The sequence below is a fragment of the Mirounga leonina genome, unplaced genomic scaffold (assembly GCF_011800145.1).
Source record: "Mirounga leonina isolate KUSES-001 unplaced genomic scaffold, KU_Mleo_1.0 Mir_82, whole genome shotgun sequence".
In the NCBI taxonomy this organism is placed as follows: Eukaryota; Metazoa; Chordata; class Mammalia; order Carnivora; family Phocidae; genus Mirounga; species Mirounga leonina.
This window is the reverse complement of record NW_023270825.1, coordinates 1,554,521-1,581,215: the sequence shown is the minus strand read 5'-3', so window position 1 is coordinate 1,581,215 and position 26,695 is coordinate 1,554,521. Positions and strand designations below refer to the sequence as shown.

Sequence of the window (26,695 nt, the reverse complement as noted above, 5' to 3'; positions counted from 1 at the left end):
GGACCCCACTGTCCCGCGAGAGGAGCAGGAAGGCGCATGCGCGCAAGTGTCCCGGGTCTCTCGCGGAGGCCCCTAGCGCCCCTCCCTCGGGCTGGGACTCGCCGAACAGGTTGGGGTCCTTGCAGGGGGAGGGGCCGCGCGTCGAGGAGGGCCCCCTCCCCCACGCGCAGCCGAGCGGAGGGCCTGGGCGGGGCGGGACGGCCCGCCCGGAGCCCAGCTCCCCGGCCCCGCCCCCGCCCCGCCCCGCCCGCCCCGCCCCGGCCCGCCCGCCCCGCCCTCGCCTCTCCGGCTCGCACGCCCGCCGCCGCCGCAGCCGCGCGCTCTCCTCCACTCGCCCGCGCCGCCAACTTCGGAGCGGCCGGCCGGACCATGGGGGCTCGCCCGGGCCGGGTCACGTAGCTGCGGCGACCCCGGAGAGCCCTCGCGGCCCGAAGCGCCCGCCCGGCCCTTCCCGCGCCCAGGCCATGGGCGGCCGCGGGTCTCCGCTGTGCACTGCGCCACCCGCGGTACGCGCGGCCGGGCCCCGAGAGGGAGGCGGCGGCGGGGCGCGCACGGGCGCCCCGAGACGGAGTCCCGGACGCCGAGGATGCTCGCGGGGTGCGCTGCGCCCCCTGGGGGCCGCGCCTGGAGCGGAGCGCGGGGGGCGCCGGGCCTCCTGCTGGGAGGGACCCGGATCCCGACCTCGCGGGCTGGAACGAGAGGGTGGGTGGCAGGTTCGCGCCCCGCGCTCCCAGCTTTGCCGAGTGCCTCACTCTGCGGCCGGGACGCGCTGAGTTCTGGAGTCACCGGTGCTGGGCCCCCGGGTGGCACTGCTCGGGGGCCCGGGCTCACGTCCCCTTCTGCCCCCCACCCCGCAGGTGGCCGAGGGCGGCCCGGCCCGCGAGCCGCCGCAGCTGCTGGAGGTGCCCCCTCGCAAGAGGCTGCCCAACGGGCCCGAGCAGGACCCATGCGGCAGCCGCCCAGCGCCCGAGGGCGCCGGTGCGGGCGCGGAGCAGGGCCACTCGGCGGGCGGAGGCGGCTGGTGCCGCCACTGCCACACGAAGCTCGCCGAGCTCAAGCGACAGGCGTGGAAGCTGGTCAGCGGGCCCGGGACACCCCTCCGGGTAAGTGACCCTCCCTCGGGCCGGCTTCTCCCGTGCTGCCATCTGGGAGACCTTGGCTCCCGGAGGGAGGCGAGGTTGCACCCAGCGTTTTTTGGCTCCTTCTCCTCTCCCGGCTTGGGTTTCCCCTGCTGTAACCCGGTGTGTGTGAGTTGGAGCAGCTCATCCTAAGAGGCTCCGCGGTGGGATCCGAGGGGGGTTGGGCAGGTGTTTCTCCACGGAGTCACAGATGTCCCACAGCTGGAAGCACAGTCTGTGTTTGGGAGGGGGAAGGGAGAGAGGGAGATGGCACGGACTCCACCCAGGGCGGGACAGCTCCCCCCCGTGCCAGCAGCAAGAGGTTACTTGGTGCGTTGTTGCCCTTGGGGCACCTGGGCCCCCAGCCAGGTGTCTGGAAATTGCACACCTGGGGCAGGAGGGCTTGGAGGACCAGAGGGTGGGCCTGCCGCTGTGAGGGGGGCCCTGCCTTCCCCCTTTCCCTGGGTCATGAATAAGAATCGTGTGTGGGACACAGCCGGGGGCTTTGCCACCTTGGGCAGTGGCCACCCATTTGGGAATGGAGCGGCTGGGCCCCAGCAGCCTAGGTGTTTGCCCGCCGAGGGGGCTCTGCCAGATTCTTCAGCCAATGGGCTTGCCCTGGTCTTGGAAGGAGCTGGGACCATTGTTCAAGGAACAATGAGCCCTGGAAGTTTGCAAAGCCTGGGAAGGTGGGGGTCTCCAGAGGAAGCCCTTCCCGCCAGACCTTCAGTCTTTTTGAAAGCTTTCTTGGGAAGTCCGCATAATCCCCATTGAATCTAAATATAGTTCTCTAAGGAGGCTTAGCAGGCCGGGATGGGGGCGAGAGCCTGGGTTCCAGGGGGTCCCATGGTGTTCCTGTCTTGGGCAGGGCGGGGAAGGGAGGTGAGTCTGGTTTCTGTGGCCAGGAGAGGGGACCTGTGGCCTGCCCTGGGGTGGGGCTGGACCCTCCTGATCTGCTGCTTAGAGCGGGGTGCAGCCTTTCCAGGCTCTGTGCCCCCAGATGGCCTGAATCTGGTTGGAAAGACAGCAGAGGACCTTCAGGGCCTCATGAGAGAGTGGTTTGGGACAGACTTCTGGGGGGCCTGTCAGAACTACTGGGCCATCTTATTACCCCATTAGGGGAACCGGGACCGAGAGAGGAGGGGCTTCAGTGACTGAGCTGGGTTTTGCCTGGCGGTGTTGGGCATGTGGCCAGCTGGTTGCAGGTGGGCGTGGGATCCTGGTGGAGAGCCCCTCATGGGGGCGGGGGTGTGGCCTAGTGGTCTCTTCCTGCCCTTGCTGATCAGGGAAGCCTCCTGACCACCCAGAGTGTTCACCTCCCACCTGCCCTGGCCTATTCTGAGTTTGGCAGTACCCCTCAGTGCCAGGTGGGGGCTCACCCCTTTTCCTGGCCGTCCCTGGTACCCAACAGCATGCTCACCCAGCAGACCAGGGTCCCGTGCTTTGTTCTTGGTCTGCGGCCCCTCCCCCGATGTGTTTCCTCCTTTGTCAGATGGGTGTAGCCTCTTGGGGCCCTTCTGGGAGTGGGATCCAACCTGTAGGATGATGTGCCCAAGGGAGGGAAGGCCCCATTATCCATTGTTTTTCCAGTGAGGATGGAAGCAGGTCCTGCGGGGCTTCTGGCCCTCGGGCTGAGCCACCCAAGCCAGGGGACATGGGGGTCTGGGCCTGAGACCCTGGGACCTTGGTAGATGTCATTGTCTTGGGCAACCCAGGATCTCCCCAGCATCCCGGCTGAATCTCAGCAACCTCTCCCGCCTGCCCCAGAACTTTCTTCAGGGAGGGCTGTGGAGGTGGCGTTTAGGATGTGTGCATGGACCCGCTTCTGCTTTTGATTAGGGAGGTAGTTGGGGAGACCTGTGTGTGACTGGCTTTGGGTGAGCCCAGTGCTCCTCCGAGCCTGGCCCAGGTCCAGAAACCCTGGGCTCTGTTTTGAGGCCAGCAAGGCACTGGAGCATGGAGTTGGTGTTCTAGGATTTTCCGTAGGGGGCCCTTTCTTGTTTTTCATCATGCACAGATAAACTTCATAAGGACAGCACTTCAGATTGGGGTGGGGGGCTTGCTGGGGTCCCGTGGCTGGGGTAGGGGGTTGGAGCTGGACCCCAGCCTGGCTACTGGAGGCCCTCACCTTAGGGGTCCCTGTTTGATCTCAGGTGGAGAGGGAGGCTTGCGAGGGTGGAGGGACAGTGGATGTTAGCCAGCCCAAGGTCACCCCATCCTGTGCCCCTGGCGTCCGCCCAGCTGGCTCCTTGCCCACTCTCCTTATTGGTAGACAGCTCTCTGCTCTGGGACCTCGGGCAGGTTTGTTGAGATCTGGGACCATGTTTGTACCCTTTTCGCAGGCAGGTAGAGCAGGGCCAACACTTGCTCAGCCCTTGCTGCTTTGGTGGGATGTGGGCTCGAGGGTCATTCTGTGCCTGGGTCTTGGTGCCCATGGGGGTTGAGTGGGGGCAGTTGGAGCCCTACCCAGTCATCAGGTGGCCTGCCTGTCCCTTGCTGCTATGTCCTCTCTTCAATCTGTGCCTGCCTCAGTTTCCCCACTGGGGAAGTGAGGGTGACCGTGGTCCCTACCGAGGGAGGTCATCTGTGTGGAGTGGATAGGACTGTGCCCTGATGTCCCCGGGAGCATGGGAGGGAACGTGCTCTGCCTGCCCAGGTGGTAGCCTGGGAGGCTGTCCTACCTGAACCAAGAAGGGTAGTGGGCCTGGGTGTGGGGGAGACACCTCACTGCTCCCGGCCCCCCTCAGTGTGCCCCCCTCGGCTCTCACCAGGTTCCCCAGGCCTTGTGTCCAGGTGACCCCTTCAGGACCCTTCCATGGCTTATAGCCATGACCTCTGGACTGGCCCGCAACCTCCTGTGGCCTTGCCCCCTGTGGGCCCTGCTACAGGCACTTGTCTCCTCCCTGGACCCCCAGCGTCCCTGGGCCACCCTGCCAATTCTCTGCTCGGAGCTCCCTGGGCCCCTCCCAGGGGGCCCTGCCTCTGAGAAGTCTGCTGGAGGCTCGCAACACCTCCCTCGAAGGGAGCAAAGCCAGGCCTCCTCTTCCGCCACACCTGAGTGCCCCCCAGCTTAGCACTGGGCCCTCTGTCCTTCTCATTCCCCAAGCCAGAACCCGAGGCCCTGGCCTTACCCATTCTGTGTCCTCACCCGCCACGGTGAGCTGGTCAGCAGGTTCCTGCAGACCCCTTTCAGCGTCCCCTCCAGTCTGGTCCCCGATGCCCGCCCACCCCCACCTCCCACCCTCAGGGCACCCAGAGGGGACGTGCTGAACCATGGACCATTTGGAGGGGTCTTCGGCTGGAGTCCCAGTGCTCTTGTCCTGTCCTGGCCCTGTCAGACTGAGGCTCACCGGAAGGCGCGCCCCTGCACACGGGGTCACCTCTGCCTGAAGTCCCCATCCTCTCCCTCCCCCCACCTCTGTCACAAGTGCTCCTTTTGCAGACCCCCAGCCCTCGTCCTGCCCGTGCTTAGTGCTCAGTTGGCAGACCCCCAGCCCCAGTCGCCAGCGTCCCCGGTACCAGAGCTTGCGCGGCCGACCGTGGCGGGGACACTCAGACACGCTGACTGGTCCACTCTGAGTTCACGGCTCTGGCTTATCCTCCACGGTCGATGAGCCTCCCTCCCGTCCTCTAAGCTTCCCCTCCCCCCATCTCTGGGAGGCCACCGCTGCTGTGGACAATGACCCCTGACCCAGTTCTTTCTCAGCCCCTTCCACGCGCCTTGGCCACTGTGTGGTTTCCATGCCCTCTGCTGCCCCGAGGCCAGGAGCTCTGTCAGGGCAGGCGTGGGGTCCAGCTAACCCAGAGAAGTTTGTTGAATGACTAAGTGATCAGGCTTTTCCTCCCACACCCCTCCGTGTTCACCCCCATGACTGCCGGGCTGGATTCCTGCTCTCCTGTCCCCCAGCCTGGGGGACAGCCCCCGTGGAGGATGGCGATCTCTACCCTCCTTGCGGCAGTGGGGGCCCGGATCCTGCTGGGGGAGCCCACTCCAGCCGCCAGTCAGATGGTCATGGAGAGGTGGTGCCTCCTCCAGAGACCCTGTGACATTCGCCGTGTCATTACTGGTGCTGAATTGATTAGCGCCTCTGATGGGGGAAAGAGATCAATTCTCATTTAGCTCTTGCAGATCTCTTGCTCACCCTGGCAGGGGGTCTCATCGTCTTAGCCCCCTGTGAGCTCCAGGACTGCTGCTGATGGTCCGTGACGGCTGGTGCGGCCCCCAGGCATTTGCCCACACTTTGCATCACGCTGGACAGCGAGTCTGAAGGCTTCTGGGGAGAGGCATGGGCTCCCGTCCAGTGCATGCCTCGGGGTCACCTAACTAGGCTCCTAAGGCTGGCGTCCTGGAGACCCTCCTGCTTCTCTCTGGGGTCTGGTTCTGGAGGAGGGGGGTGGCGGTTCTGCCAGCTTGGCATTCACCTGTCACTCCCCCTGCCGGGAAGCCATCCAGGCCCCCTGCGTGCTCTGTGTCCATGGCCCCCAGCTCTGACTGCACTGACATGCGGTAGTGGGGTCCCGAGTCTGCTGTCCCAACTGGCCTGTGGTCTTGGGAGGGCAGGGGCTGAGCCCGGCTGGTATGGGACATTTGCTGCCTGCAGTCAGAGTCCCCAAACCCCTGTTCCCTGCACTGTTTGGAGCCTGGTCTGAGCTCTGCCGGGTTCTGGGGCACCCCCTGTGCCAGGGCCACAGTGTTTGCCTTGGGGCTGCACAGGCTGGGGAGCTCAGCATCAGCAGTGTTCCCCAGCTGAGCCAGGCGCTGGCAGGCTCTGGAGGCAGCCAGGGAGGTGTGAGAGGGGCGGGAGCTCCCTGGGGCTGGTGGCTGGGCAGTGTCCCAGCTGGCAGGGGCCCGGATGACTCAGCTGCGAAGGGTTAAGTCTGTGGGGCTCGGAGGCTCCCAGGCCACTCGGGGGGACCGAGCCTGGGCAGGGCGAGGGAGGAGGCCGGGTTAGGCCGAGCCTTGCCATCTGGCCTCCGTGAGACCTCAGCTGGCCCCTCCCCACCTGGGCTGGCTCCTTCCTCCCTAGATAGACAGTGGTCTAGCCAGTGTCCCCTGGTGTCCTTTGGTCCAGTAACGGAATGATGGGCTTCTTGCGCCCGTCTTAACTCCTGCTGGTCCAGGGTCTCAGGGAGTGAGGGTGGGCAGTGGGGGGTGCGGTTTGTGAGCCACGGCCCTCTGAGCACCAGCCACAAGCAGAGGTAAAGCTTCAGGAGCTGGCTGGGGTGTGGGCCCCGCAGTCCCAGCCCTCGTGCCTCGTGGGAGGGAGTCTGCTTGAGGGGGTCTGGTTGCACTCTGAGGTGGGGCTGAGCCAGGGATGTGCGTGGTGGTGACAGAACTCGCTGCCTCTTTGCGGAGAGGAGCAGGGTCCGGGAGGGCTGAGTCCCTTGCTCCTCCTGGGTTAAGAGGGGGGCATTTTCCCTTTTGGTGTCACATTCTGTGGCTGGGGGACTCCCATGGGGCCGTGTGCAGGGTTCCTGGCACTCCATGGTAGGGGTTCCCTGGCCTCATCTGGTCTCCATCCCCCTGGCAGCATCCCAGCCTTCGGCTCTGAGTGCTGGGCTGGGGCAGGGGTGGGTGGGCTCGGCCAGGCGCCTGGGGCCGACAGATTTATGGTCCCGCATGGCCCAGGGCCAGTGGCTCTGCATTCACCTCTGACCCTGTGTGATGGATGCTGGCCCATGCCGCTGCCTGTTTCTGGGTGGAACCTGCCAGTCGCTGGCCCTGCCCCGTACCCTGCTTGGGGCAGGGCTGCAGGGTCGGCCCGTCCCTAAAATCCCCATACCCCCTTCATAGCCACGGCGCAAGGCCACAGCCCAGCCCCACAGACTTGGCCTGTCTAAAACCCAAGGGATTGTCTGGAAGCCATTTCGGCGTGGCTTGCTTGGTGGTTGCCAGTAATGTGGCTACAGGCCCTCCTGATCTCATCCCTGGGGTCCCCTCGCCTTGGCCCTGTCCCTTCTCGAACCCTCCACACTTTGAGCCCCAGCCTTGCTGCCCAAGGTTGCTGATCCAGGTGTCTTAGGCTCAGGCTCAGGGTAGCGGGAGGAGTAATGTGGTTCCCAGCGGGGTGGGCGTGTGTAGAGATGGGTCTGTGGCCGCCGTGCTCTGGCTCGTGTCCAGCCGGTGCAGTGGGCCAGCAGGAGGCCTAGGGGTGCCTGGCAGTGGTGTGTCTGGATGCCGGATCCCAAGATGGTGTTGGGACCCGTGCTGCCTCGTGTCTGTCCTCTCTGCTGGGTAAGTGGCAAGGAGGGCCGGCTGGGTTTGTGCTGTGGGACGGGCTGCCCCTGTGGGGAGTGGGATCCCTCCTCTCTTGGAACGCCCCTGAGGCCTGGTGAGGAGAGGAGCCTCGGGGTGGACACCCAGGGTACCTGGCCTGTGGGGCTGTGCTTTGGACAGGGGAGCAGGGAGCTGGGCAGACGGGAGGGCTGAGACCAGCAACCGGTCAGCAGGCCTCTGAGCAAAACACACTGAACCCTACCAGCCTACGTAGTGGGGGAGGGAAGAGCGGGTGCAGGGATGTGAGTGACCTGCCTGAGGCCACTCACCCTGGTGCTTTCCCTCCAGTGTTTGTGTGCACAACTGAAGTGCTGTGGGCCTGGGAGAGAGGGCTTTGCAGAGGGGCATCTAGGAGGGCCTCCTAGAGGAGGCGGCATTTACTCTCGGTTAGAATTAGACCCACAGAGATGGGGTGAGGGTCCCCGGGAGGAGGGAACATTAAGAGCTCCAAGATGGGGGTGGCTGGAGCACGCATGGAGACTGCCCCGGGGTGCCAGGTAGAACACAGAGGGGAAACCAGGATGGGGTCAAGGGTCAGGAGGTGTGGTGGAGGGGAGTCACACTCCAGCCCTGGAGCAGAGGTTGGGGCCTGGGGTGTCCTGGGAGGTCCTGGGATTCAACAGCTGCAGCCAGGGCCTCTCCCGGCAGCCTCACCGGAGGTACCTGTTGGTTGGGTGCACGTCTGGGCTGGGGCCAGCAGGAGAACGTGGGTTACTGGGGCCAGCTGAGGGGCGGGGGCTCCATTCCACATCTGTACCTGCCCTGTGCTCGCGGGGCCACCCACCCAGGTCAGCGTCCGGCTCCCTGGGGTTCCGAGCCCTCCGAGGGGCACGGGGGAGCCCTGGCCATGGCCGGGCTTGCAGGGTACAGCATGGGCCCCATGCTGGTGGTGAGAATCTGCTGTGCCCCTTGCTCAGATGAGGGAGAGGAGGTCCCTGGGGGCTGCAGCCACACCCACGGAGTCGGCCTGAAAGCCCCGTCTGGGCAAGCTCCGGGCTCCCCCGAAGTGTGTGGAGCGCCTCCTCCCGGGATACCAGCCTCCCTATCCCCTGCTCCCGCTGAGGCCATCCCACTGGCCTGGCCTCCAGCCGCCAGGATCCCCACCGCCCTGCGTGGCAGCGTGGCGTTGGCTGGACAGGGGAGGCCATTGAAGGGAGGGGGTCTCAATGAACTAGTGTGTGCCCTGAGCTGCCCAGCTGGCTGGTGCCTGGCACGGGGCCTTGGGGACAGGTGCCAGTCTGTGCTGGGTGGGCCGGGCTGCGGCCCCCGCTCTCCCCACCCCAGCCTCTGACAGAGGAGGGGAGTCAGTGTCGGCTCTGGGGCCTTCAGAACTGCAGACCGGTGGGCCCGGAGTGGCCTCCAGGGTTCTGGCTGGCAGATGGGGGAGGGTCTGGTTTGGGGGTCCCCAGGTCTTCCTGCTACACCCGGTGGACATAGGTGGGCAGGGCCTCTGGCTGACAGTTGGGCCCGAGGTGAGGTGCCTGGCTGGTGGGAGGGGCCGGTGTGGCCCAGGTGTGGCTGGCTGGCAAACCGAACCCCCGCCACCCCCCCTCCGGGTTCACCAGGCTGCACGCGACATTGGAATGTCCTCGCCAACAGAGCCGCGAGAGAGCAGCGCCTGGCCCAGCAGCCGGGGTCCCTTCCTGGACCTGCCATCAGCTCCGGAAGCGGTGGCCAAACACGGCCCCGGGTGCTTTGTTTGTGGAGGGAAGGGAGGAGGAGGGAGAGGGGTTATGGCCAGGGAGGACCCCGCGTTCCATGTGGGCAGCGTGGCGGGCCAGGGAGGGGCACCCCCAGGCCTCGGGGCGCTCTTCCAGGTGTGGCCTCGGGGCCTGTTTGTCCTCCTAGAGGCCCTGCCAGTGAACCCTCTTTCTAAAGACAGGGTGACGGGCTCAGGGAGGGTCATCTCGCAGCTCTGAGGTCTGGGAGTTTCTCCCAACTGGGGAGCAGAGCCCCTTCCTTCCTCCCCATGTTGGCCTCAGCTTGAGGATCTGGTCAGCTCCCGTCCCGCCCTGTGGGTGGGCTCGGCTGGCCCTGGGCTGGGAGAAGCCTCTCCCGGCAGGACGATGGGGCAGCTCAGCCCCAAGAAGTCACTCTGGGCCTCCGATGCAGGAGAAAATGGAAGGATTACTTAAAGCAACTTGGAGACCCCAGAAAGGAGATGAAAAATGGCAAGTCATTATTTTTAACTGGGGGGAGGCTCCCTAAAACCCCGGCGGCATGATGGGTAGGTAGTGTGCAGTGCTAAATTGAATCAAATTAAGAAAAATATTTTCCAAATGCAAGTAAAATATCTGTTTAATTAGACTGTAGAGAGAAAATGGAAAGTAATATTTTGCAGTGGGGTAATCACTGTCTTTCTGAAGGTGCTGGGCTCCAGAGAGGGGGTGGGTGATAAGTAGCCTGGCGGCTGGGGGCTTTCGGGGGTCAACATTCCAGAAATTGGGCCAACGACCCCTCTGGGGCTTGGGCCTGTGGACCCTGGGAGCTGCCCGGAGGCTCCCTTGGCTGGGAGAGGAGAAGGGCCGGCTGCCCCTCGCAGCCTTCCCAGCCCCCATGTACTGCGGTCTTGGGGCTGTTGGCTTGTGATGTGAAGGCTGAAGGCCACCGTGGTCCTGGAGGGGGGAGGGGGGTGGGGCTGCAGGGGCTGCCCAGCTTTCGTCTCTGTGAAGGCCTCCCAGGGGTCACAGGTGCGGTGGCAGGTGCCAGCCCCCCTCCTTGGAGTCCTGAACACTGGGCCCGGGTGCCGCGGGTGGGGGCGGGGTGGAGCTTGCCGTTTGCCAAGCTGGTCCAGCAGACTGGGGAGGCCTGGGGTCCCTCCAGTGTGGGGCGTGTGTCCAGGTGAGGAGCGTGCAGTGAGTGTCCTGGGCTGCTCAGGGGGCTTGCTTTGGCCTGAGCAGCGAGCGCGCCCCGCCCTGGCCTGCTCCGTGCTGGCCCAGCCTAGTGCTGCCTGGCCCGACAGAGGGGCTCAGCCCCACGGGGTCTCCGTGTGGTCACCCAGGGCAGGTCCCTCTGTCTCGTGTGTGTGACACGAGATAGAGGTTGCAGAGATGCCCCGTGTCCCTGCCGTGCCAACAGCCCTCTGAGCCCACTGCAGTGATGGGGAGGCCCCCTCGGCTGCCAGCTCTGGGAAGGGGTGGATGGCCCCGCGGTGGGCTTTGGCCCTGGGATGGGCCCAGGTGTGTCTGGGCCGGGCCTCCTGGGGGCTCGTAATGCAGGAATTGGGTTTGGTGTGCCCCTCCCAGCCCCTCATCGGAGCAGACCTCCGTGGTTCCCTCCTGGAGCTTGGATGCCCAGAGCCTGAGGCCTTGGTGGGGCTGGGGCCTCCCTGACAGCTGCCATCTGGATTCCTGATGACACAGCTGGGAGGGGGATTTGCTCTGGCTTCCTGTCGCCTTGCCTGCAGCCCCCCTGCGCCCGGCCAGCCAGCGTGGTGGTGGGGGTCTGGTGCAGGCTCAGGTCAGTAAGCGCCCCCACCCCCTGCTCTGCCTTTCCTTCCTGCCTCCTCTGTGCCAGCCACGCAGGGGGTGCCCCGGGGCTCCCCCAGAGGCCCGAGTTCCCCAGGCCAGGCCGAGGCACTGGAACAATGGGTAGCTGGGTCGGGGGGGGGCGGGGGGCCTGGGTGGGGCCGGGCGCCCTTTCAAGTCGGCTAATGGCTTCAGCAGGCCGCACTTCCTTCCTCTCGCAAGGTCCACCATTAGCAGCCTCCCGCTGAGTGGAAAAACCGGAGTAATCCGAGCCGGGCCCTGGAAAACAGGCCGGGAGTGACAAGTGACCGGGCCGGGCCCTGTGTGAGCCCGGCCTGTGGCTGGGGGACGGGCGTCGGGGTTCCATCTGTGGCCCCGCCTGCCAGCCCCGGTGGGCGCTCCTGCAGAGTTTCCATGGGCCTCCCCCCGACCCTGCGCCTGGCCTCCCGCGGCGGGGCTGTGGAGCGGCTGAGGGTGTCCGCTAATCGGGACCAGACATGCTGGCGCTTCAGACGCTCTGGAGCCCACCAGCCCTCGCCCGAGAAAACCCAGGCCTTCCGGAGGGGCCCGCAAGTCGGGCAGCTGGTGCGCCTGGCCTGGCCAGGGCCACCCTTTCACGGGCGCTGACCTACCTGGGGTATGTGGCGACAGCAGTGGTCTGTGGCTGAGGCCGAGTGGGGCTTCCGCAGAGCACAGATGGGGGAGCAGAGCCGGCGCCCCCTCCCAGCGAGGCCACCCTGCCACAGCTGGTCCCGAGCATCTGTGTGCAGGGTCAGGCTGGCCACGGTCAGGCTCCGGGAGCCTGGCTGCAGTGAATGAGATGCACCTGGTGGAATGGTGGCCTCAGCTTCCTCTTCTGAGTGACGGGTGTATCGGGGGAGGCCATAGTCCTTTTGGGGCCAGCAGCGCAGCTGGACTGGAGTCAGGTCTTGCCGTGTGGCCAGGAGGGAATGGCCTGGGGCCAGGTAGGGAAAAGGCTCCAGCTTGGGGAGTGGGAGCAGGTCTCTGCTGGCGTGGGGGAGGGGGCAGCTGGAGGGCCAGCCGAGTTGCCCAGCTGGCCACAGGGAAGACATGGGCCAGCATATGGGGTTGGTTTTGTCGAGGGCCCTGGGAATGTCCTGGGCGGTCATGGCCGCAGCTGGGCTGGGCCAGTGCTTTGTCGAGGCGCTTCCCTGGCCAGGCACCTGTGGCTGGGCCTTGCCTCTCAGGGGAGGGGAGGATGCGGAGGGGCTGGCCCTGGCTTAGACCCTGACTGGTCCCCACAGGGCTGCCCAGGGAGGCGCCAAGGCAGAGCCCGGTGAGGCGGTCGAGAGACAGGGTGTGAGCCCAGGGAATAGGAGTCTTGATAACGTCTTTTCAGTGAGGTTCCTTCTGAGGATTGGCTCTCTCCTCCTCCTCCTTCTTCCAGACGTGTCACCTCTTCCAGGAAGCCCTCCCTGACCTCCAGGCCCTGGGCTGAGCTGACTCTCGTCCTTAGCCCTTTCTGGGCACCAGGCTCACAGTTAGGGAGACCCATGTGTCCCCCTCATGCAGCGCACAGCTTGGCAGCCACCAAGCCCCACAGACGCTGGGGGCCAAGCCTGTGCGGGCGGTCGCGTGGGGTGGTCATCTGGCACTTGCACATCCGTCCTCAGGTGGACCTGGGCCTGCCTGCCTCACCCTTCCCGGTGTCACTGCGTGGCCTGACGTCCGCGGGCTCGGGTGAGCGCGGGGCCGCTGTTCACTTTCCCGCAGATCCCGGCTTCCCAAAGGCAGGGTGAGGGTGTCCAGCCCTCCCGCCCCACCTCCAGTGGGGTCGAGCCGGGGGTCCCCTCAGGGCTCTGGACGGATGTGGCTTTCGCCGGGGGCCCCGGGGGTGCTGACTGCACGCAGCCAGGCCATGCAAGGGCCCTGGGCCGGGCTGGGGCTGGGGGCGTCTGGCCCTGCTTCTGCCAGCCTCCTGGCGACTTCTCGACCACCTGGCCTGGGCCGCTTGCGGCCGGTTGTCGGCTGACGCCTCGTTCGCCACGAGTGAGCTCGGTAATGAGGGCGGGAGGAGGCAGGTAGTTGTCAGGGGCACCGTGGGCCTCGCTATTAAGCTCCGATAATTATTTTCCTGCCGGGCTCATGCTGACGAAACCGTTTGGGGCTTATTAATCAGTTATGGATGACGCGGCGGCCACAGCATGAGCTGGGCCGGCGCCGCGGGGGGTGAGGCACGAAGGGCTGGGTCCTGGTGCCCAGGCACTGACCACCTTTGTCCCTTGCCCCCCCCCCAGGACCCTTGCCTCTCTGCTCTGCTTCTCGACCAGCTGCCGGCCACTGGGGCCCCGTCTGCCTGCCGCCCGGAGGCCGAGCGCCGCTGTGACGTCTGCACGACACACCTGAACCAGCTGACGCGGGAGGCCCTGCGGCTGCTGCAGGCTCCCGCCAGCCGCGAGGACCCCGACGGCCCTCCCGGAGGCCCTGGCCTCGCGCCCCCCAGCCTCGGCGCCGGGCGCGGCCCGCGGGACGCAGCCGGGCCTGCGGGTCCGCCGGGCAGGCCGCCGGGCCGGCTGGGGCCGGACAAGAGGAAGGGGCTGGCCTGGCCGTCTGGGCCCAGTGTGCAGGTGTCTGTGGCACCAGCCGGCCTGGGCGGAGCCCTGAGCACCGTCACCATCCAGGCCCAGCAGTGCCTGGAGGGCATGTGGAGCGTGTCGAGGGTCAACAGCTTCCTGCCGCCATCCTGCCTGGTGAGTCCGCCGGGCGGGTGGGCTGCCGGCCTCCTGGGACCACCAGGCAGGGCAGTGGGCAGCTGGGTCAGACCTGGGTTCCCCGTGGGGGTCCCGGTCCACATCTCGGCATGGCCCACGCTGAGCAGGCTCAGTGCCCCCCCCGCCCCCGTATCAAGGGGCCGTGCACACGGGGGGAGGCCCGTCGGGTCCGCTGGCAGAGCCACGGTGGGCAGGGTCCTCCCGCGTCCCCCGGGGCGTCCATCACGTGACACCTGCCTGTGTGGTCGGGGAGGGTGTTGGCCACTTCCGCTTCCGAGAGCACATGTGGTGCCGCGGGCTGACGGGAGGGCTCCTGGGACAGGGTCAGACCCTCCTCAGGGTGAGTGACACATCTCCCTGTGAGGAGGGGTCCGCAGCGGCCCCGCCCCTCCAGGCTCTCCTGCCATGCTAGGCGCCCCCCCCCGCCGGCTGTGGCCCAGCTGACAGAGCTTGGAGTGTAGGGTGAGGCCCGCAGGGGGTGGAGGAGGTCTCTGTCCACTCCTGTGGCCTCTCAGGAGACGCCTCTTTTCAGTTGGCTGCAGAGGCTCTCCTCCTCGGGTGCACCAGATTGTCGCCCACGCCAGGGGGCACAGCCTCCGTGGAACCAGCTCTGGGCGCCAGTGGGCACTGTGGGTGCCGTGGACTTGGGCCAGGTGTCCTCCAGCAGAGCCCTGGGCCGGTGTCACCCCCGTAGGTTGGGATGAAGCCAGCCTTGCAGGGCGGAGCCGAGGCCAGCCGCGTTCCCACTAGCCACAGAGCTTGGCTGCTGGTGGTCTCTCCCAGTGTCTGCTGCGCCCCCAGTTTTCCATTGAGCGGAAAGTATACTAGGATAGGAGTTGGGATGGGGGTGGTTGTTGGATTAGGGGTCTCCTGGGACACTGGAGGGAGTTGGTTTGGGTTTGGGTAGTACATGAGGTTAACTGTCCTGGGAAGGCCTTTCCCCAGAAAGCACCTGGCTGCTCTGCCCGAGCCTCGGGGGATACCTTCTCCCAGGGGTCTGTGCCCTCAGATGTGCCCACCTATTTAGTTGAGGACTGAGACTGACAGACAGCCCAGCCTAGGGGTTCATCAGGCAAACAAGTAGGAAGGACCTTCCAAGCAGAAGGAACCCTCTGTGTGGAAGCCCAGAGGTGTGAAGCGTGAGGCCTCCCTGGAGGTGGGAAGTGTGAGGCTTTCCTGGAGGTGTGAAGCATCCAGGCCTCCCTGGAGGTGTGAAGCATGAGGTCTCCCTGGAGATACGAAGTACGGAGGCCTCGTTGGAGATATGAAACATCCAGGCCTCCCTGGAGGTGTGAAGCATGAGGCCTCCCTGGAGGTGTGAAGCATGAGGCTTCCCTGGAGGTGTGAAGCTTCTAGACCTCCTTGGAGGTATAAAGCATGAAGCCTTCCTGGAGGTGTGAAGCATGAGGTCTCCCTGGAGGTGTGAAGCTTCTAGGCCTCCATGGAGGTGTGAAGCATGAGGCCTCCCTGGAGGTGTGAAGCATGAGGTCTCCCTGGAGATGTGAAGCATCCAGGCCTCCCTGGAGGTGTGAAGCATGAGGCTTCCCTGGAGGTGTGAAGCATGAGGTCTCCCTGGATGTGTGAAGCATCCAGGCCTCCCTGGAGGTGTGAAGCATGAGGCTTCCCTGGAGGTGTGAAGCATGAGGTCTCCCTGGAGATGTGAAGCATGGAGGCCTTCCTGGAGGTGTGAAGCATGAGGCCTCCCTGGAGGTGTGAAGCACAGAGGCTTCCCTGGAGGTGTGAAGCATGAGGTCTCCCTGGAGGTGTGAAGCATGAGGCTTCCCTAGAGGTGTGAAGCACAGAGGCCTTTCTGGAGGTGTGAAGCATCCAGGCCTCCCTGGAAGTGTGAAGTAGGAAGCCTCCTTGGAGGTGTGAAGCATGAGGCTTCCTTGGAGGTGTGAAGCATCCAGACCTCCCTGGAGGTGTGAAGCTTGAGGTCTCCCTGGAGGTGTGAGGCCTTATCAGGAGATAGGGCTGGGGTTGGGGTAGCGGAGGAGGGGGAAGAGGGGTCAGGGGCCCAGGCCAGGCTGTGTTGGTGTGTGCGGATGCGTGGAGAAGCGTCCCCGTTGCCACCTGCGTCACCCACCCCCACGGAGCCAGGGGCAGAGGTCAGTGGATGACTATGAAAGCTAGTTTTGCTTGGTCCGTTCTCTAGTCACTGCAGAGCTGGCTGCACAAACTTCCCCAGTGAGCGTCTCTGAAATAGAGCAGTGTGTAGACCTTCCCTGTGGGCTCTGTGCTCTGTGGGGCCATGGGGGATGGAGGCACAGGGAGGGTCCTTAGCTTCTGGGGCAGGGTCGCATACAATCCTAAAGCAGGACAGACCCCTGCCCTGTCCCCACCCCTTGGCTCATTGGCCCTTCTGAGTTCAGTGAGGCCATGTTGGTTGATATTCCTACCTCTGGCGTGGTCTTTGAAGAGATCCTGAGCTGGACCCTGTGACCCATTGCTGGGGCTGGTCCTCCAGAGGGCACTCTGTCCTTAGGGCCTCCCTGGCTCTTGGCAGCTTGGGGCTGGGGTGCACAGGGGTCAGGGAAGAACTTGGGGTCTTGTGCTAGCTTCCGTTTGGTGTGAAGATGCCCTCTCGGTGTGGTCTTGCTGTTTCTGACTCCTCCATTATTAAATCTTGGGGTGAAGCCAAGAAGAGGGAGGCCAGCCCCCACCATGCATGCTGGGGGCCTCCTGGCCTGAGAGCTGGGCTTCCTGGGAGGAATGTGCTGGGGGGCAGCATTGAGTTGGGGAGGCAGCTCGGGAGAGCTGGGTGGCTTCCTGGAGGAAGTGGCATTGAGCTGGGCCCAGAGAGATGTGTCAGAGATGGTGGGCCCAGCACCATGGTGTGGTGGGGAGTGTGGGGGCCATCAGCAATAGCAGGGGGCTCCTTAGCTGGGGAGGGAGCTGAATGCATGTCTTGCTGGGGCCTGGAGGGCCGGGCAGAGAGGGTGGTCGGCCTTCACTCTGAGAGTGCCCAGGAGGTAGAAGATGGACAGGAGCTGACAGTGGGAGCGAGCGGGGTTGGTGCAGCCGGTGTTGGGAGGCTTTATGCCTCCGTGGGCCCTGGGGGATGTCGCTGGCCTCTTGCCGGGCAGCCCCGCCTGCAGCCAGCACGTTGTAAAACGTGGTCATTTAAGGCTCTCTCTCTGTTTTATGTGCACATTGATTGCGTTCGGGGTGGGTGGGAATGGATTTATAATTAGACAACAGTCCTGGCGATCAATGGGGAGATTATTAGAAGCATAAATAGAACTTTAGGATTCAGATGAGGTAATTTCCCCAGAACCAGGGCATCGATCGCTAGAAGTGGCTCTGGAATGTTAAACTCTCAGGAGGAAGTGCGTCTGGAGGACGCGCTGCCAGTCTGCACGACAGCCCCTCCACGGCCCTGGGGGGTGACTGTTTCCAGCAGACGCGGAGCCCTCTGGCTGGGAGGGCCGGGCTGCTGTCCTCCATTCTAGTGTGTGGAGAGGAGGCAGATTGTGGCAGGGGTGGTCTTTGGAGGACCCCGGGCTCTGAGGGCCCAGAACATTCTGGGTGCTGGGGCTGCGAGCCTGCCCCATGGTCCTGCAGGGGGTCAAGTCATGGGCCTGGCCACCTGGAGAGCTAGCCATGGCTGTGATCAAAACTGAAGCCCACCTCCCTCGTCTGGGAGCACCGAGCTCGGCCCTTTCTGGCTCCTTCCACCTCCCCGGTGTCCAGTGATGCTTCCTGGTTGTGGGCCCCCCGGCGGTGGACAGTCTGACGTTGGGTGGAGGCAGCCCTGCTGCTGTAGAGGACGGAGGTGCGCGCGGGAGCCGGGCTCTGGCCTGTTGCTGCCCTGGCCGTGGTGATGGCCGTGGGCCCGCCAGCTCCTCCGCCCCGGCCTGCTCCCCTGGGTCAGGCTGTGAACTGCGGCCTGCCCCATGCTGACAGATGTCCACAGGACACCTGCACTCATCTCACAACCGCAGTCTGTGACCGTGCACGGTCGGTTGGGAGGAGCACGGGCCGGGGCAGCCAGAGGGGGGCCCGGTGGTCTGCTGCCAGGCCAGCAGAATCTGTGCAAACCTTCCCGCGTCCTAGGGCTTAGAGTCCAGGGAGAACCCAGAGCCAGGGGCTCCTGACGGGCCATGGGGGCTGGGGCAGTGGCTGCCTGGATAGGGAGGATGGAGGGCTTCCTGGAGGAGGTGCTGCACACTTCTCTGATGTGCAGAACAGGAGATGAGGTCATTTTGGTGGTGGCAGATTGTGTGGCACCAGCTTGGGAGTATTGCTGACCCTGGACCAGCCTGCTTGCCTCCCCCCGTCGCTGGGATCCCCGGTGGGGCCTCTGGTAGGTGCCCACCCATCCTCAGGGATGTGGCTGGGCTGGCAGGGAGTGGAGGGTTCTGGCCTGTCTCTCTGACCAAGTCCATTGCTGGCGCCCTCTCTGGGCCTCAGTTTACCCGCCCCTGGAATGGACGTTGGACCAGATGGGCCCCTCCTCCATGTGAGGCTGCTTCTGTGACTGGGGCTGGGGGCTGGGGGTGGGACAGGGCACTTGTAAGGGTCAGGATGTCCTTAGCCTGAGGCCCCCTCGGGGTGACCAGGCGGAGCTTCGAGGGGCAGGTGGGTCTGCCTCCTGAACCTCTGGTTCCGGGCACACGCCCCGTGAGCGGCCCGTGCCCCGCGCTGGGTCCAGACTGTCTGCATGGTTCGGTCCTGGCTGTTGCTAGCCCCCCGCCCCCTCGGCTGTCTCCCCGCCCCCGTGGCTTGAAGTGACCCCCAGGGAGGTACTCACCCTGTCCTTCACGTGCCAGAATTGGACGGATGTTGGAGCTCAGGCCCAGAGTGTTCCTGAGAAGGGTTAGCCTGGCGTTTCCCAAACTGTGCTCCACGGAACTCCCCCTCCCCGCAACTCCCCCGCCCTGGGGGTGCTGGCTGGTGTTGGGCGCCTCCGCTGGGGCCCCGGGATGGCGTGGCCTGCCTCATGCTCTCCTCTCTTCATGCTTCTCTTTCGTTGCTGCTCTGGTGCCTCCATCTCGTTTTGTTCGGCCGCCCGCCCGCCCCTCCCCTCCACCCCCTTTCTTCTGTCCTCCTGTTGTGGTCATCCCTCCCGCTGTCCTCCCTCCCGCCCCCTCCGGCTTCTTTTGGCATGCCTGGGTTCTGCTCCTGGCAGGAATCGGCAGTGGCCGTCCCGATGGCCGGAGCCGTGTCTCGGCAGCTCGTGGGATGGTGGAGCCGAGGCGCGTGCGGGACTCCTGAGACAGGTCAGTGCGGGCGGCCTGCGCCCTCGCCGGGTGGTGCCGGAACATTCTGGCTGGAGGCGGACAGGCTGCATGCGACGGTGGGCTGGCCCGGGCTCTGTGGGAGTGGACGGAGGGGCCGTGGAGGGCCATGGTGCGGCGGCTCTGCCCCCTCTGTGACCCCACCCCTGCTTTGGTCCCCTGCGGTCCAGGATGCCTCACTGAACAGTGACCAGGCCTGGCCGGGGCTGCTGGGCCTGGGCCCCACGGCAGAGCTGCCCCGGGGGCTGGATGCATGTTTGAGGCCATGGAGGATTGTGTATCATGTGCGTGTGAGGCAGGACTGGGAGGACAGGCCGATGTCCAGCCGTCAGGGAGTCCTTAGGGCTGGCTGCCCCGTGTTACTCACGCATTTGCCCTGAGCGTCCACAGCCTCCTGGAGACAAAGCAGCTTTGGGTTCTTGTTGGCTAGGTCTAGGCCTGGCTGACCCTCCTTCTGGAATGTTCCCTGTGAGCTGGTGCCCCCTCCGTTCCAGCAGCCCCATTTCCCTCAGGCCTAGGGGTTGCCTCCCAGCTGTGGGCTGGGTCTGTCCTGTGTCTGTGTCCCTGCCAGGCTCCGTGCTCCTGGGAGACAAATTTATGGAGCACCTACGATGTACCAGGCAGGGTGTTAGCACAAGGATGTGGAGGAGACCAGGTATGTGTGATAGGACGTGAAAGGTGCTCGTGAAAGCTGGTGGAATCGGAAACTATGATGCTGAGCATGGCCCTATTACTCCCAGGGGTGGGGCGCAGGAAGCACTGGACAGACTGAGGGAAGCTGAGGAGGGGTCAGTGGGCCGGGGAGGCCAGGACAGGGCACCTGGGCAGGGGCAGGGAGTGGCCTGGAGAAGGACAGGGCTGGCTAGGCTGGGTTCTGAGGGATGCATAGGAGTTCCTGTCCTCTGGGCAGAGGCAAGGCAGGTGCAGGTTGTGGTGGGTAAGGGCCTGAGCTGTTTCAGGTTCACCCTTCTCTGCTACTGACCTATCCTCGAAGCCCTGGGGGAGTGGCTGGGGTTCTGGGGGCCAGGGCGGGAGTGGTGTGTGGCTTCCATCTAGCTTAAAGTGTGGGGCTCTCTGTGACCTTCCTTTGCAGACATGGTTTTACTGTGTCCCAGGAGGGGTTGGAAGCTGGTGCTGACCACGGGCTGGGCAGGGTGAGACCCTCTGCCATGGTGGGGGGTGGTGCTGCCCCGAGGTGGCAGGACCTCCTTCAGAACGTTCCTCTGGGGCGTGTGGTGGCTTGTCCTGCTGCCACCCTGGCCTCTGGCTGTGTCACTTGGGAGACCCCGAGGACGTTGGGCCCTCCAGAATGTGACTGCTGCCCGGGCTCTCCACCCTCAGGGTCACTGGGCAGGCCCACGTCCTGTCAGCATGGGGACGCCCATCCTCCCCAGCTGGGCCAGAGGATGCCTCAGGCAGTGCTCTGGGGAGCCCTGGAGGCTGGGGACAGGGGGCCCTTGGGGCAGCGGATGGGGCTGGGTGTGGCCAGGCTGAGGCAGTCTGCTTCCTTCCCCCGCTCTGCCGGGGGCCAGGTCTGGCCTGGGGGTCCAGGGCCCGACAAGTGCACATAAATGTAATAGATGGTGGCCGGATCTCCAGTTTGCTGGCGCCGACTTAGGGATCATTCAATTACATTTGTGCTTCATTACAGGGCTGTCTCCCTCTCTAGAATTTATTTTAGCTAATTAGTTGGAAATGCCAGAGTAGTATTTCAGATGACGGGAACATCATACATTATCATACACAGGGCAATTAGTGCTTGTGACAAATATTTATTGTGGTTTCTTCTTGGCTCGTGCCTCTGGGCGCTCCCAGGTGGGTGACCCGGGGTGAGGGGTGTGGGGATCCCTGTCCCTCTGTCTTGACTACAGATGTGCTCACGACATTTCTGGAACTCGATGTGGGAGAGGCTAGAAAGTCTGGTCCCTGGGTGGGCACGTGTGTCCACGTCTGCTCCGTGGGCCCCGCTGGGCTGGCAGGTCCCGCGAGTGCGGGGCCCCGGGGAGCATGCTGGGGCTCTGGGGCGCGCAGCTCGGCCTCCCCAGCACGTGTGTGTCCCTCACGCGGGCTCCCTCCTTCCCACCAGGCTGAGGCTGCGGTGGCTGCCGTGGCGGTGGCAGACACGGTCCGGGATGGCGCCCCCACCTTGGGCTCTGACGGCGTGTCGAAGACGTGGGGCCGCAGCGGGGCCTGCACAACAGCTTTGGTCAGCCCGGCCCCGGGTGTCCCGGCGGGGGGCTCCACGGGCCCGTCGGCGGCAGCCTCCTTCTTCATTAGGTAAGTCCTCCGCAGCTTCTCGGCGGGGCCTGGGTCTGGCTGGGGGCCCCTCGGACAGGCACTGTGGGCGGGGACCTCGGCTGCTGGCCCCTGGGGCCCGCGGGCCTTCCCGGCCAGAACGGCACCCCGGGCGGACGGGGGGTGGGGGGGCGTGCTGCCACCGGGCACCACGTCGGCAGCCATGGGCATCGGAGGCCTCTCGGCCTGGGGGTGGACGCAGCCACGGACAGGCTTCGAACCGAGTCTCTGCCCCTTCTGAGCTGTGTAACTGCAGACAAGTCACACAAGTCGTCCGTGCCTCAGTTTACTCTCCTGTCAGATGGTGCTTTCCTCAGAGTTGCAGCGAGGTGCAGCGAGGTGATCTCCGTGGCGGCCCCACATGAGGAGGCTCAGCCCTGCATGTCCTGGGGCATGGGCTCGGGCCCTAGATAGCAGGCTGCCGCAGGCTTGGGGGGGCCGGGGGTGGAATGGGGCTTGAGGGAGGGTCCTGGGGTGAAGGAGGACATTGGGGTGAGCTAGGGAGGGTGTCCTGGGGGGCAGAGTCCCAGGGGGGGGTGGCTGCTGGCACATTTACTGTTGCTAGAGCCCTGGAGCTCGCGTGGTCCTGTCCCAGCCTGAGCTCCGGTGCGTGGTTGGGACTGGAGCCCCGGGTTTGGTCCCTCCAGGTCCTCAGGTCCTGGGGATGTGGGCTGGTGTAGCCCAGGCCCGGCAGGTGCAGGGGTGGGAAGTGGTGTGGGAACAGGGGTTCCTTCCCGCCCCCCCCGCCCTGCTGCTGCCCCTGGGGAGCTGTCCTTTGGCTTCGCCCCTCCTGACAGGGCGCTCGGGTTCTGCACACAGGAGGCCGAGCCTTCGTCCTGCGCGGAGGACTGTGGATTACAGGTTATAATGGTGGTAATGAACGGTAATGGCAGGCCCAGCCGCGGGTCACTGTCCCATTAGCAGCCCTGGCGGGCACTGATAAGCTCATCCATGAATCATGCGCTGGCGGCGGAGCCGGGCGCCTTATCAGCAGGGGCTGCGGATTTGCCTGGGGAGTGAGTGGTGGTGCGTGTGACGGGCGGGTGACACTCCGGCTGTGGGGCAGGTGGGGGGCCTGCCCCGCGGCTGGGGAGTCCCATGCAGGGCACGAGAGGGGCAACGTGGGCAGCGGGGGAGGCCCCTTCCGGGTTCGCCCCTGTCTCTAGGGCTGTCCTTGTGGCCGTGCTCGCTCAGGCCACGCTTGCGGGAGGATCTTCAGCCTCTGAAAAGGAAGAACGGCCCCAGTGGCCCCTGGTTGTGGGGGCCACACTGGCTCATTAGTAACCCCGTGGCCTGCAGAGCAGGTGCTGGCTGCCTTTTGTCTCCATTGGAGCCAGGCTGCTGCTGACCTTGGGAAGTTACCATAGAAACAAGTGCTGGGGACAGCGGGAGGCAAGTTTTCCGATGGGGCGGGAGGCGGGGAGCGCTGCCTGCTTCCATTACTTCCAGCCTGTTGGACGGCCCTGAATTGCAGCAGCTTCTAGAAGAGTCGTGGGCCAAGCTGGGGCGGGGGGCGTCTGGTGGGGAATGCCATTGAGAGCTTGTGCTTGACTCGGGTCAGAGCCCGTCTGCTCGCTGGCGCTGTAGGACCCTTAACCCCTGGGTGGGATGGGAGTGCTCCTGTTTAGTGTGTGGGTGTGCTGGGGGAGGCTGTGGCTCAGGGGGAGAAGGGGCTTGTCTAGGGTCCCCGAGAGATCCCGCCCCGTGGGCCTCAGGCATGCGTGGGTGTGTGTTCTGTGCTCCCACCTGAGCCCAGCCCATGCCCTGCCCCTTGGCTCGCTGGCTGGGGGTCTGTGGAGCTCTGATGGCAGTGCGTGTCGGAAGGGACAGAGCAGAGTGCTGTCCATGCTGTTGAGGGCCGTGGAGGTGGGGCTGGAGTGCTGAGTCTGGCATTTGCCGAGGGGCAGCAGAATGGGGGGGAGGTTGGGCGTGTGGGTTCTCCTTTGATCCTGGAGCACTCCCCGCTGGCCGGCCCTAGCCTCAGGCCTTCCCACGACCTCTGAGCTCCCCACCCTGATTTGGGGAAACCAAGGTGGTTTGGGGAAACCAAGATGGAACGTGGTTGCATGGGGACCATAGAGCATGGGGCTGAGGCCTGGCGCCCTGCACCCCTCAGCTGGGCCCCGCTGGGCCCTTCAGGCTTGGCGGCCACGGCCTTGGCTGAGAGCTCAGTATGCAGACCCGACCTGAGTTCTGAAAAGGCTGGGCGGCCATAACTACATTTTTCCTGGAGGCTTTCGTGACCTTGACTCCCCTTTCCTGAGCCCTCCTATTCCCACCTCTACAGGATCCCTTCCTCCAAGATGTCTCCATTAGTGGTCTTTTGGGCCTTTCTGGGGGTCACCTCCCAAATTCCTGAATGTAGATAGATGTTTTGGAAGAATGGCTGGGGTCTCCTGGGCAGGGGCTGGGAGGGGGAGGGGTGAGTTTCCTTCGGGTGCCAGGACATCCGCTACACTCATAGCTGCCCCCCCACCCCATTGCAGCCGCCATGGAGCCCCCTCCCTGGTGTCTGCCTGGACGCCTAGCCCACGGAACGTCAGGCCCGCACCCAGCAGAGGTCCCGAACCCGAGGGGCTGCTGCCCGGGGGCACCCAGAGCAGGGGGCTCTGCGGGGAGTGCCTCTCACCTCCAAGCTGGGGCGGAGGAAGCCTCACAGTCTCTGGGTGAGGGTCCCAGGGGACACGAAAAACGCCCGCCATGGTAGTAGGTGTCAGAGCTCTGGCTGTGAAGACCTTGGTCCCTGGTGCCAGCGGTGTAGGGCCCTCTTGGCAGCTCTGCACCTCTGGGCCCCCCGTGGGCAGATCTGGGGGCTCCCGGGGCCTGTGGGTGGCAGTTCCCTGTGGGCTGGATGCAGGGTGGTGGGGCGTGGCCGGGGCCACCAGCCTCATCCTGGCCCAGCGAGTTAGGAAGCCCTGGGTTGGCCGTGCCCAACACCCACACGTGTCCGAAAAGCCCTGAGACCCTCGCAGAGGTAAGGGCCTCGCCATCAAGGCTAACTGCCTGGGAAACCACCTTCTCATTTGGAAGAGGCGCCTTTTCTTTGTAAAAAGGCGAACTGTTCCCTGAGGGGAGTTGGAGGTGCCCATTCCCCAGCCACTCACTCACTCATTCATTCAGCCATGCATTCATTCATCCTGCACACCTGCTCATCTGTTCACTGCACACCCCCTCATCCACGCACCTGCTCCCCTGAGCACCCGCCGACCCGTGCACCCGCCGACCCGCGCACCCGCCGACCCAGGCACCCGCTGACCCAGGCACCTGCTGACCCACCCACTCGCTCACTCACACACCCACGCCCAGCCGTGTCAGGGCGTCCTGAGCGTCCCGTGTTGCCTTGGGCTTGGCAAACACCTGCCCTCGGGAGACCCCGCTTGGTGGACTTGTGTCTCAGGACAGGGACTGGTTCCTATAGGAGCAGGAGGCTCTGCGAAGCCCAGCTTGGGGGCATCACGGCGGGCTTCCTGGAGGAGTGTCTTCTGAGGGGTGAAGTTGCTATTTGTCCAGTCTTCTCTTCAGAGCCAGGCCACTCAGACTTGCCTATAATCCCCTGCATGTCTCGCCTCCTGCTACTCCTCACCCCTGCAGGTCCCACCCTGGGCCCCCACCTCCAACAGTGCAGTGAGCCGTCCCAGTCCTGGGTGGGGTGCTCTGCGAGGCCCGGCATCACCTGCCCCTGCTCTCTGCGCCTTCACTGGTCAGGAACCAGGTCTGTGCTCCAGAAGGCTGCAGCTTTTGAGGCTTGAGGGCCAGCCCGGCCCCCAGAGGGCGTCCCCCGCCCCGGGCCTATGGACTGAGGTGCAGCTGCTGGGTTTGTACTGGTAGTTAACAGGGGCCTGGATTTCATCAAAGGAGAGAGTGCCCGTCCTGGGCCCTTGTTAACGCAGTGACATGCCTTTGAGTCACGCCTGGTGGGGTGAGCCTGTAAGAGCAGGACCTGGAGGGCTGGGCGGGCCAGGGCACAGCTCCTCCGCTGCCAGGCCCTCGGGGGCTGACCACAGGGCTGGGGAGGGTGGAGGGGGTGCTCTGAGTTAGGTCACACCACAGGGTGGAGATGCCTGGCCAATAATATTCCAGACTCCCAGGCTGGCCGGACCTCAGAAAGTGCCAGGCCCAGCCTCTGTGCAGGTGTGACCAGAAGGTGTCCAGTGGGGAAGGACGCCTCCCATGCTGCTCTGCTAGGGCCCTGAGGGTGACCTGCATGCGCCGAGGGCTGTGCTGCGGACCCCTGGCTCTTGAGAGGGTCACGGAGGGTGCAGACCCACCAGGCAAAGCACTGCCCTCCGGTCATGGCCTCTGCAGACTGGAGGTTCCGACCGACGTTGCTCTGGCCTCCCCCAGCGCCTTACCCATCAGCCACGGGTCCTTCTCAGCCTCTACATCCCCTGGGGCTGCCTGCCGGGGGCTTGTTCTCCGGGTCAGGTTGTAGCTCCTTCCCACGGGGCAGCTAGCAGGAAGCCGTGGCGTAGCCCGAGGTGGTTGGGGTCCAGGACTGGTGTCCGAGGCTGGGGGGGGTAGGGTGGGGGAGCCCCAGACTCCCACGGCCCCCTGCCCAGGTCTCCCTGGTCCTTGCCCTGCCCAGCCCTGACTGCCCCCAGGGTCAGTCGCTGCAGTTTGGGTTAGTGGCCGTGCCCTGTGGCCTTCCTAGAGTTGCTCTTGCCCCCCCACTCACCCCCATTCCTCCTCCTGCGCCCAGATGATGCTCTCAGCCACCATTCTGCCCCTGGTCTGCAGTGTGATTCTCAGGGAGTTTTGAGGTTTACAAATATGGGGCTCGGGGAGGAATCGGGCTCATGTTGGCTTGTGGCCCGAGAAAGCAAGCGCCCCGGCTCAGGGCTCCCTGTGCCCCCAGGTCTTGGGCTCCTCCTGGGCAGCGTGTGGGCTCCACTCTCCAGACCCCCTGCCCCCGCCCCGCTGGGGCACCACCGGCCACCACTCTATTAAGGATCCGCCACGCATCGTAGATTACTTTTATTTCCCGCCATGACACCTCACTAGGAGGAAAGCCGTCCCCGGGGTCCCTTAAAAGACAACTCCTATTAAAGATGAGTGGGGTTAACCAAAATGCTGGCGGCAGATCGCAGGGTGGGAGGCTGGCTGAGGGCCGGGCTGCCCCGTGTGGGCAGGCCCTTCTGTGGGCGTCCTTCGGAAGTGGGCCCCTGGGGGGGGTTGGGCCCCGTAGGGCGCAGAAGAGAGATGCAGGTGGGTGTTGGTGCTTCAGCCCTGGGCTCAGCTCACATCCCAGCATACCCCCTCTCGCTGGGGGCCCCTGCCCGCGTGAACGGGGTGACTGAGGCCAGGCCATCTGGGCGGTGGGGGTGGAGTGCGAACACGGACCCAGGCCCATCTGTGTCACCTGGTGTCGCCTGTTCTGGAGGGTGGGGGCTCTGATGCCGGGCCAGCTCTCACTTGGTGCCATGGGGAAGATGTGCTGGAGTCGCTGTGGGGAGACCCTGGCGGGAGGGTCGGTGGGAACCAAGACCCAGGAGCGTGGCGGGCCCGTGGTGTGCACGCGTGTGCGTGCGTGTGTAGGAGGGTGCTCTGGGAGTCCGGAACAGTGGCT

The 26,695-nt window shown here is 64.9% G+C and overlaps 1 protein-coding gene across 1 annotated transcript in view; it reads left to right on the top strand.

Moving 5' to 3' along the window:
* Positions 1-309: 309 nt before the first annotated feature.
* The window catches only part of KIF26A (kinesin family member 26A), a 39,408-nt gene continuing 13,022 nt past the window's right edge, over positions 310-26,695 (top strand). The window contains exons 1-4 of the mRNA XM_034992449.1: positions 310-506; positions 858-1,103; positions 13,121-13,573; positions 20,921-21,111. Of these exons, the coding sequence (XP_034848340.1) occupies positions 465-506; positions 858-1,103; positions 13,121-13,573; positions 20,921-21,111 (932 nt within the window). The 5' untranslated portion in view covers positions 310-464. The remainder of the gene's footprint in view (positions 507-857; positions 1,104-13,120; positions 13,574-20,920; positions 21,112-26,695) is intronic.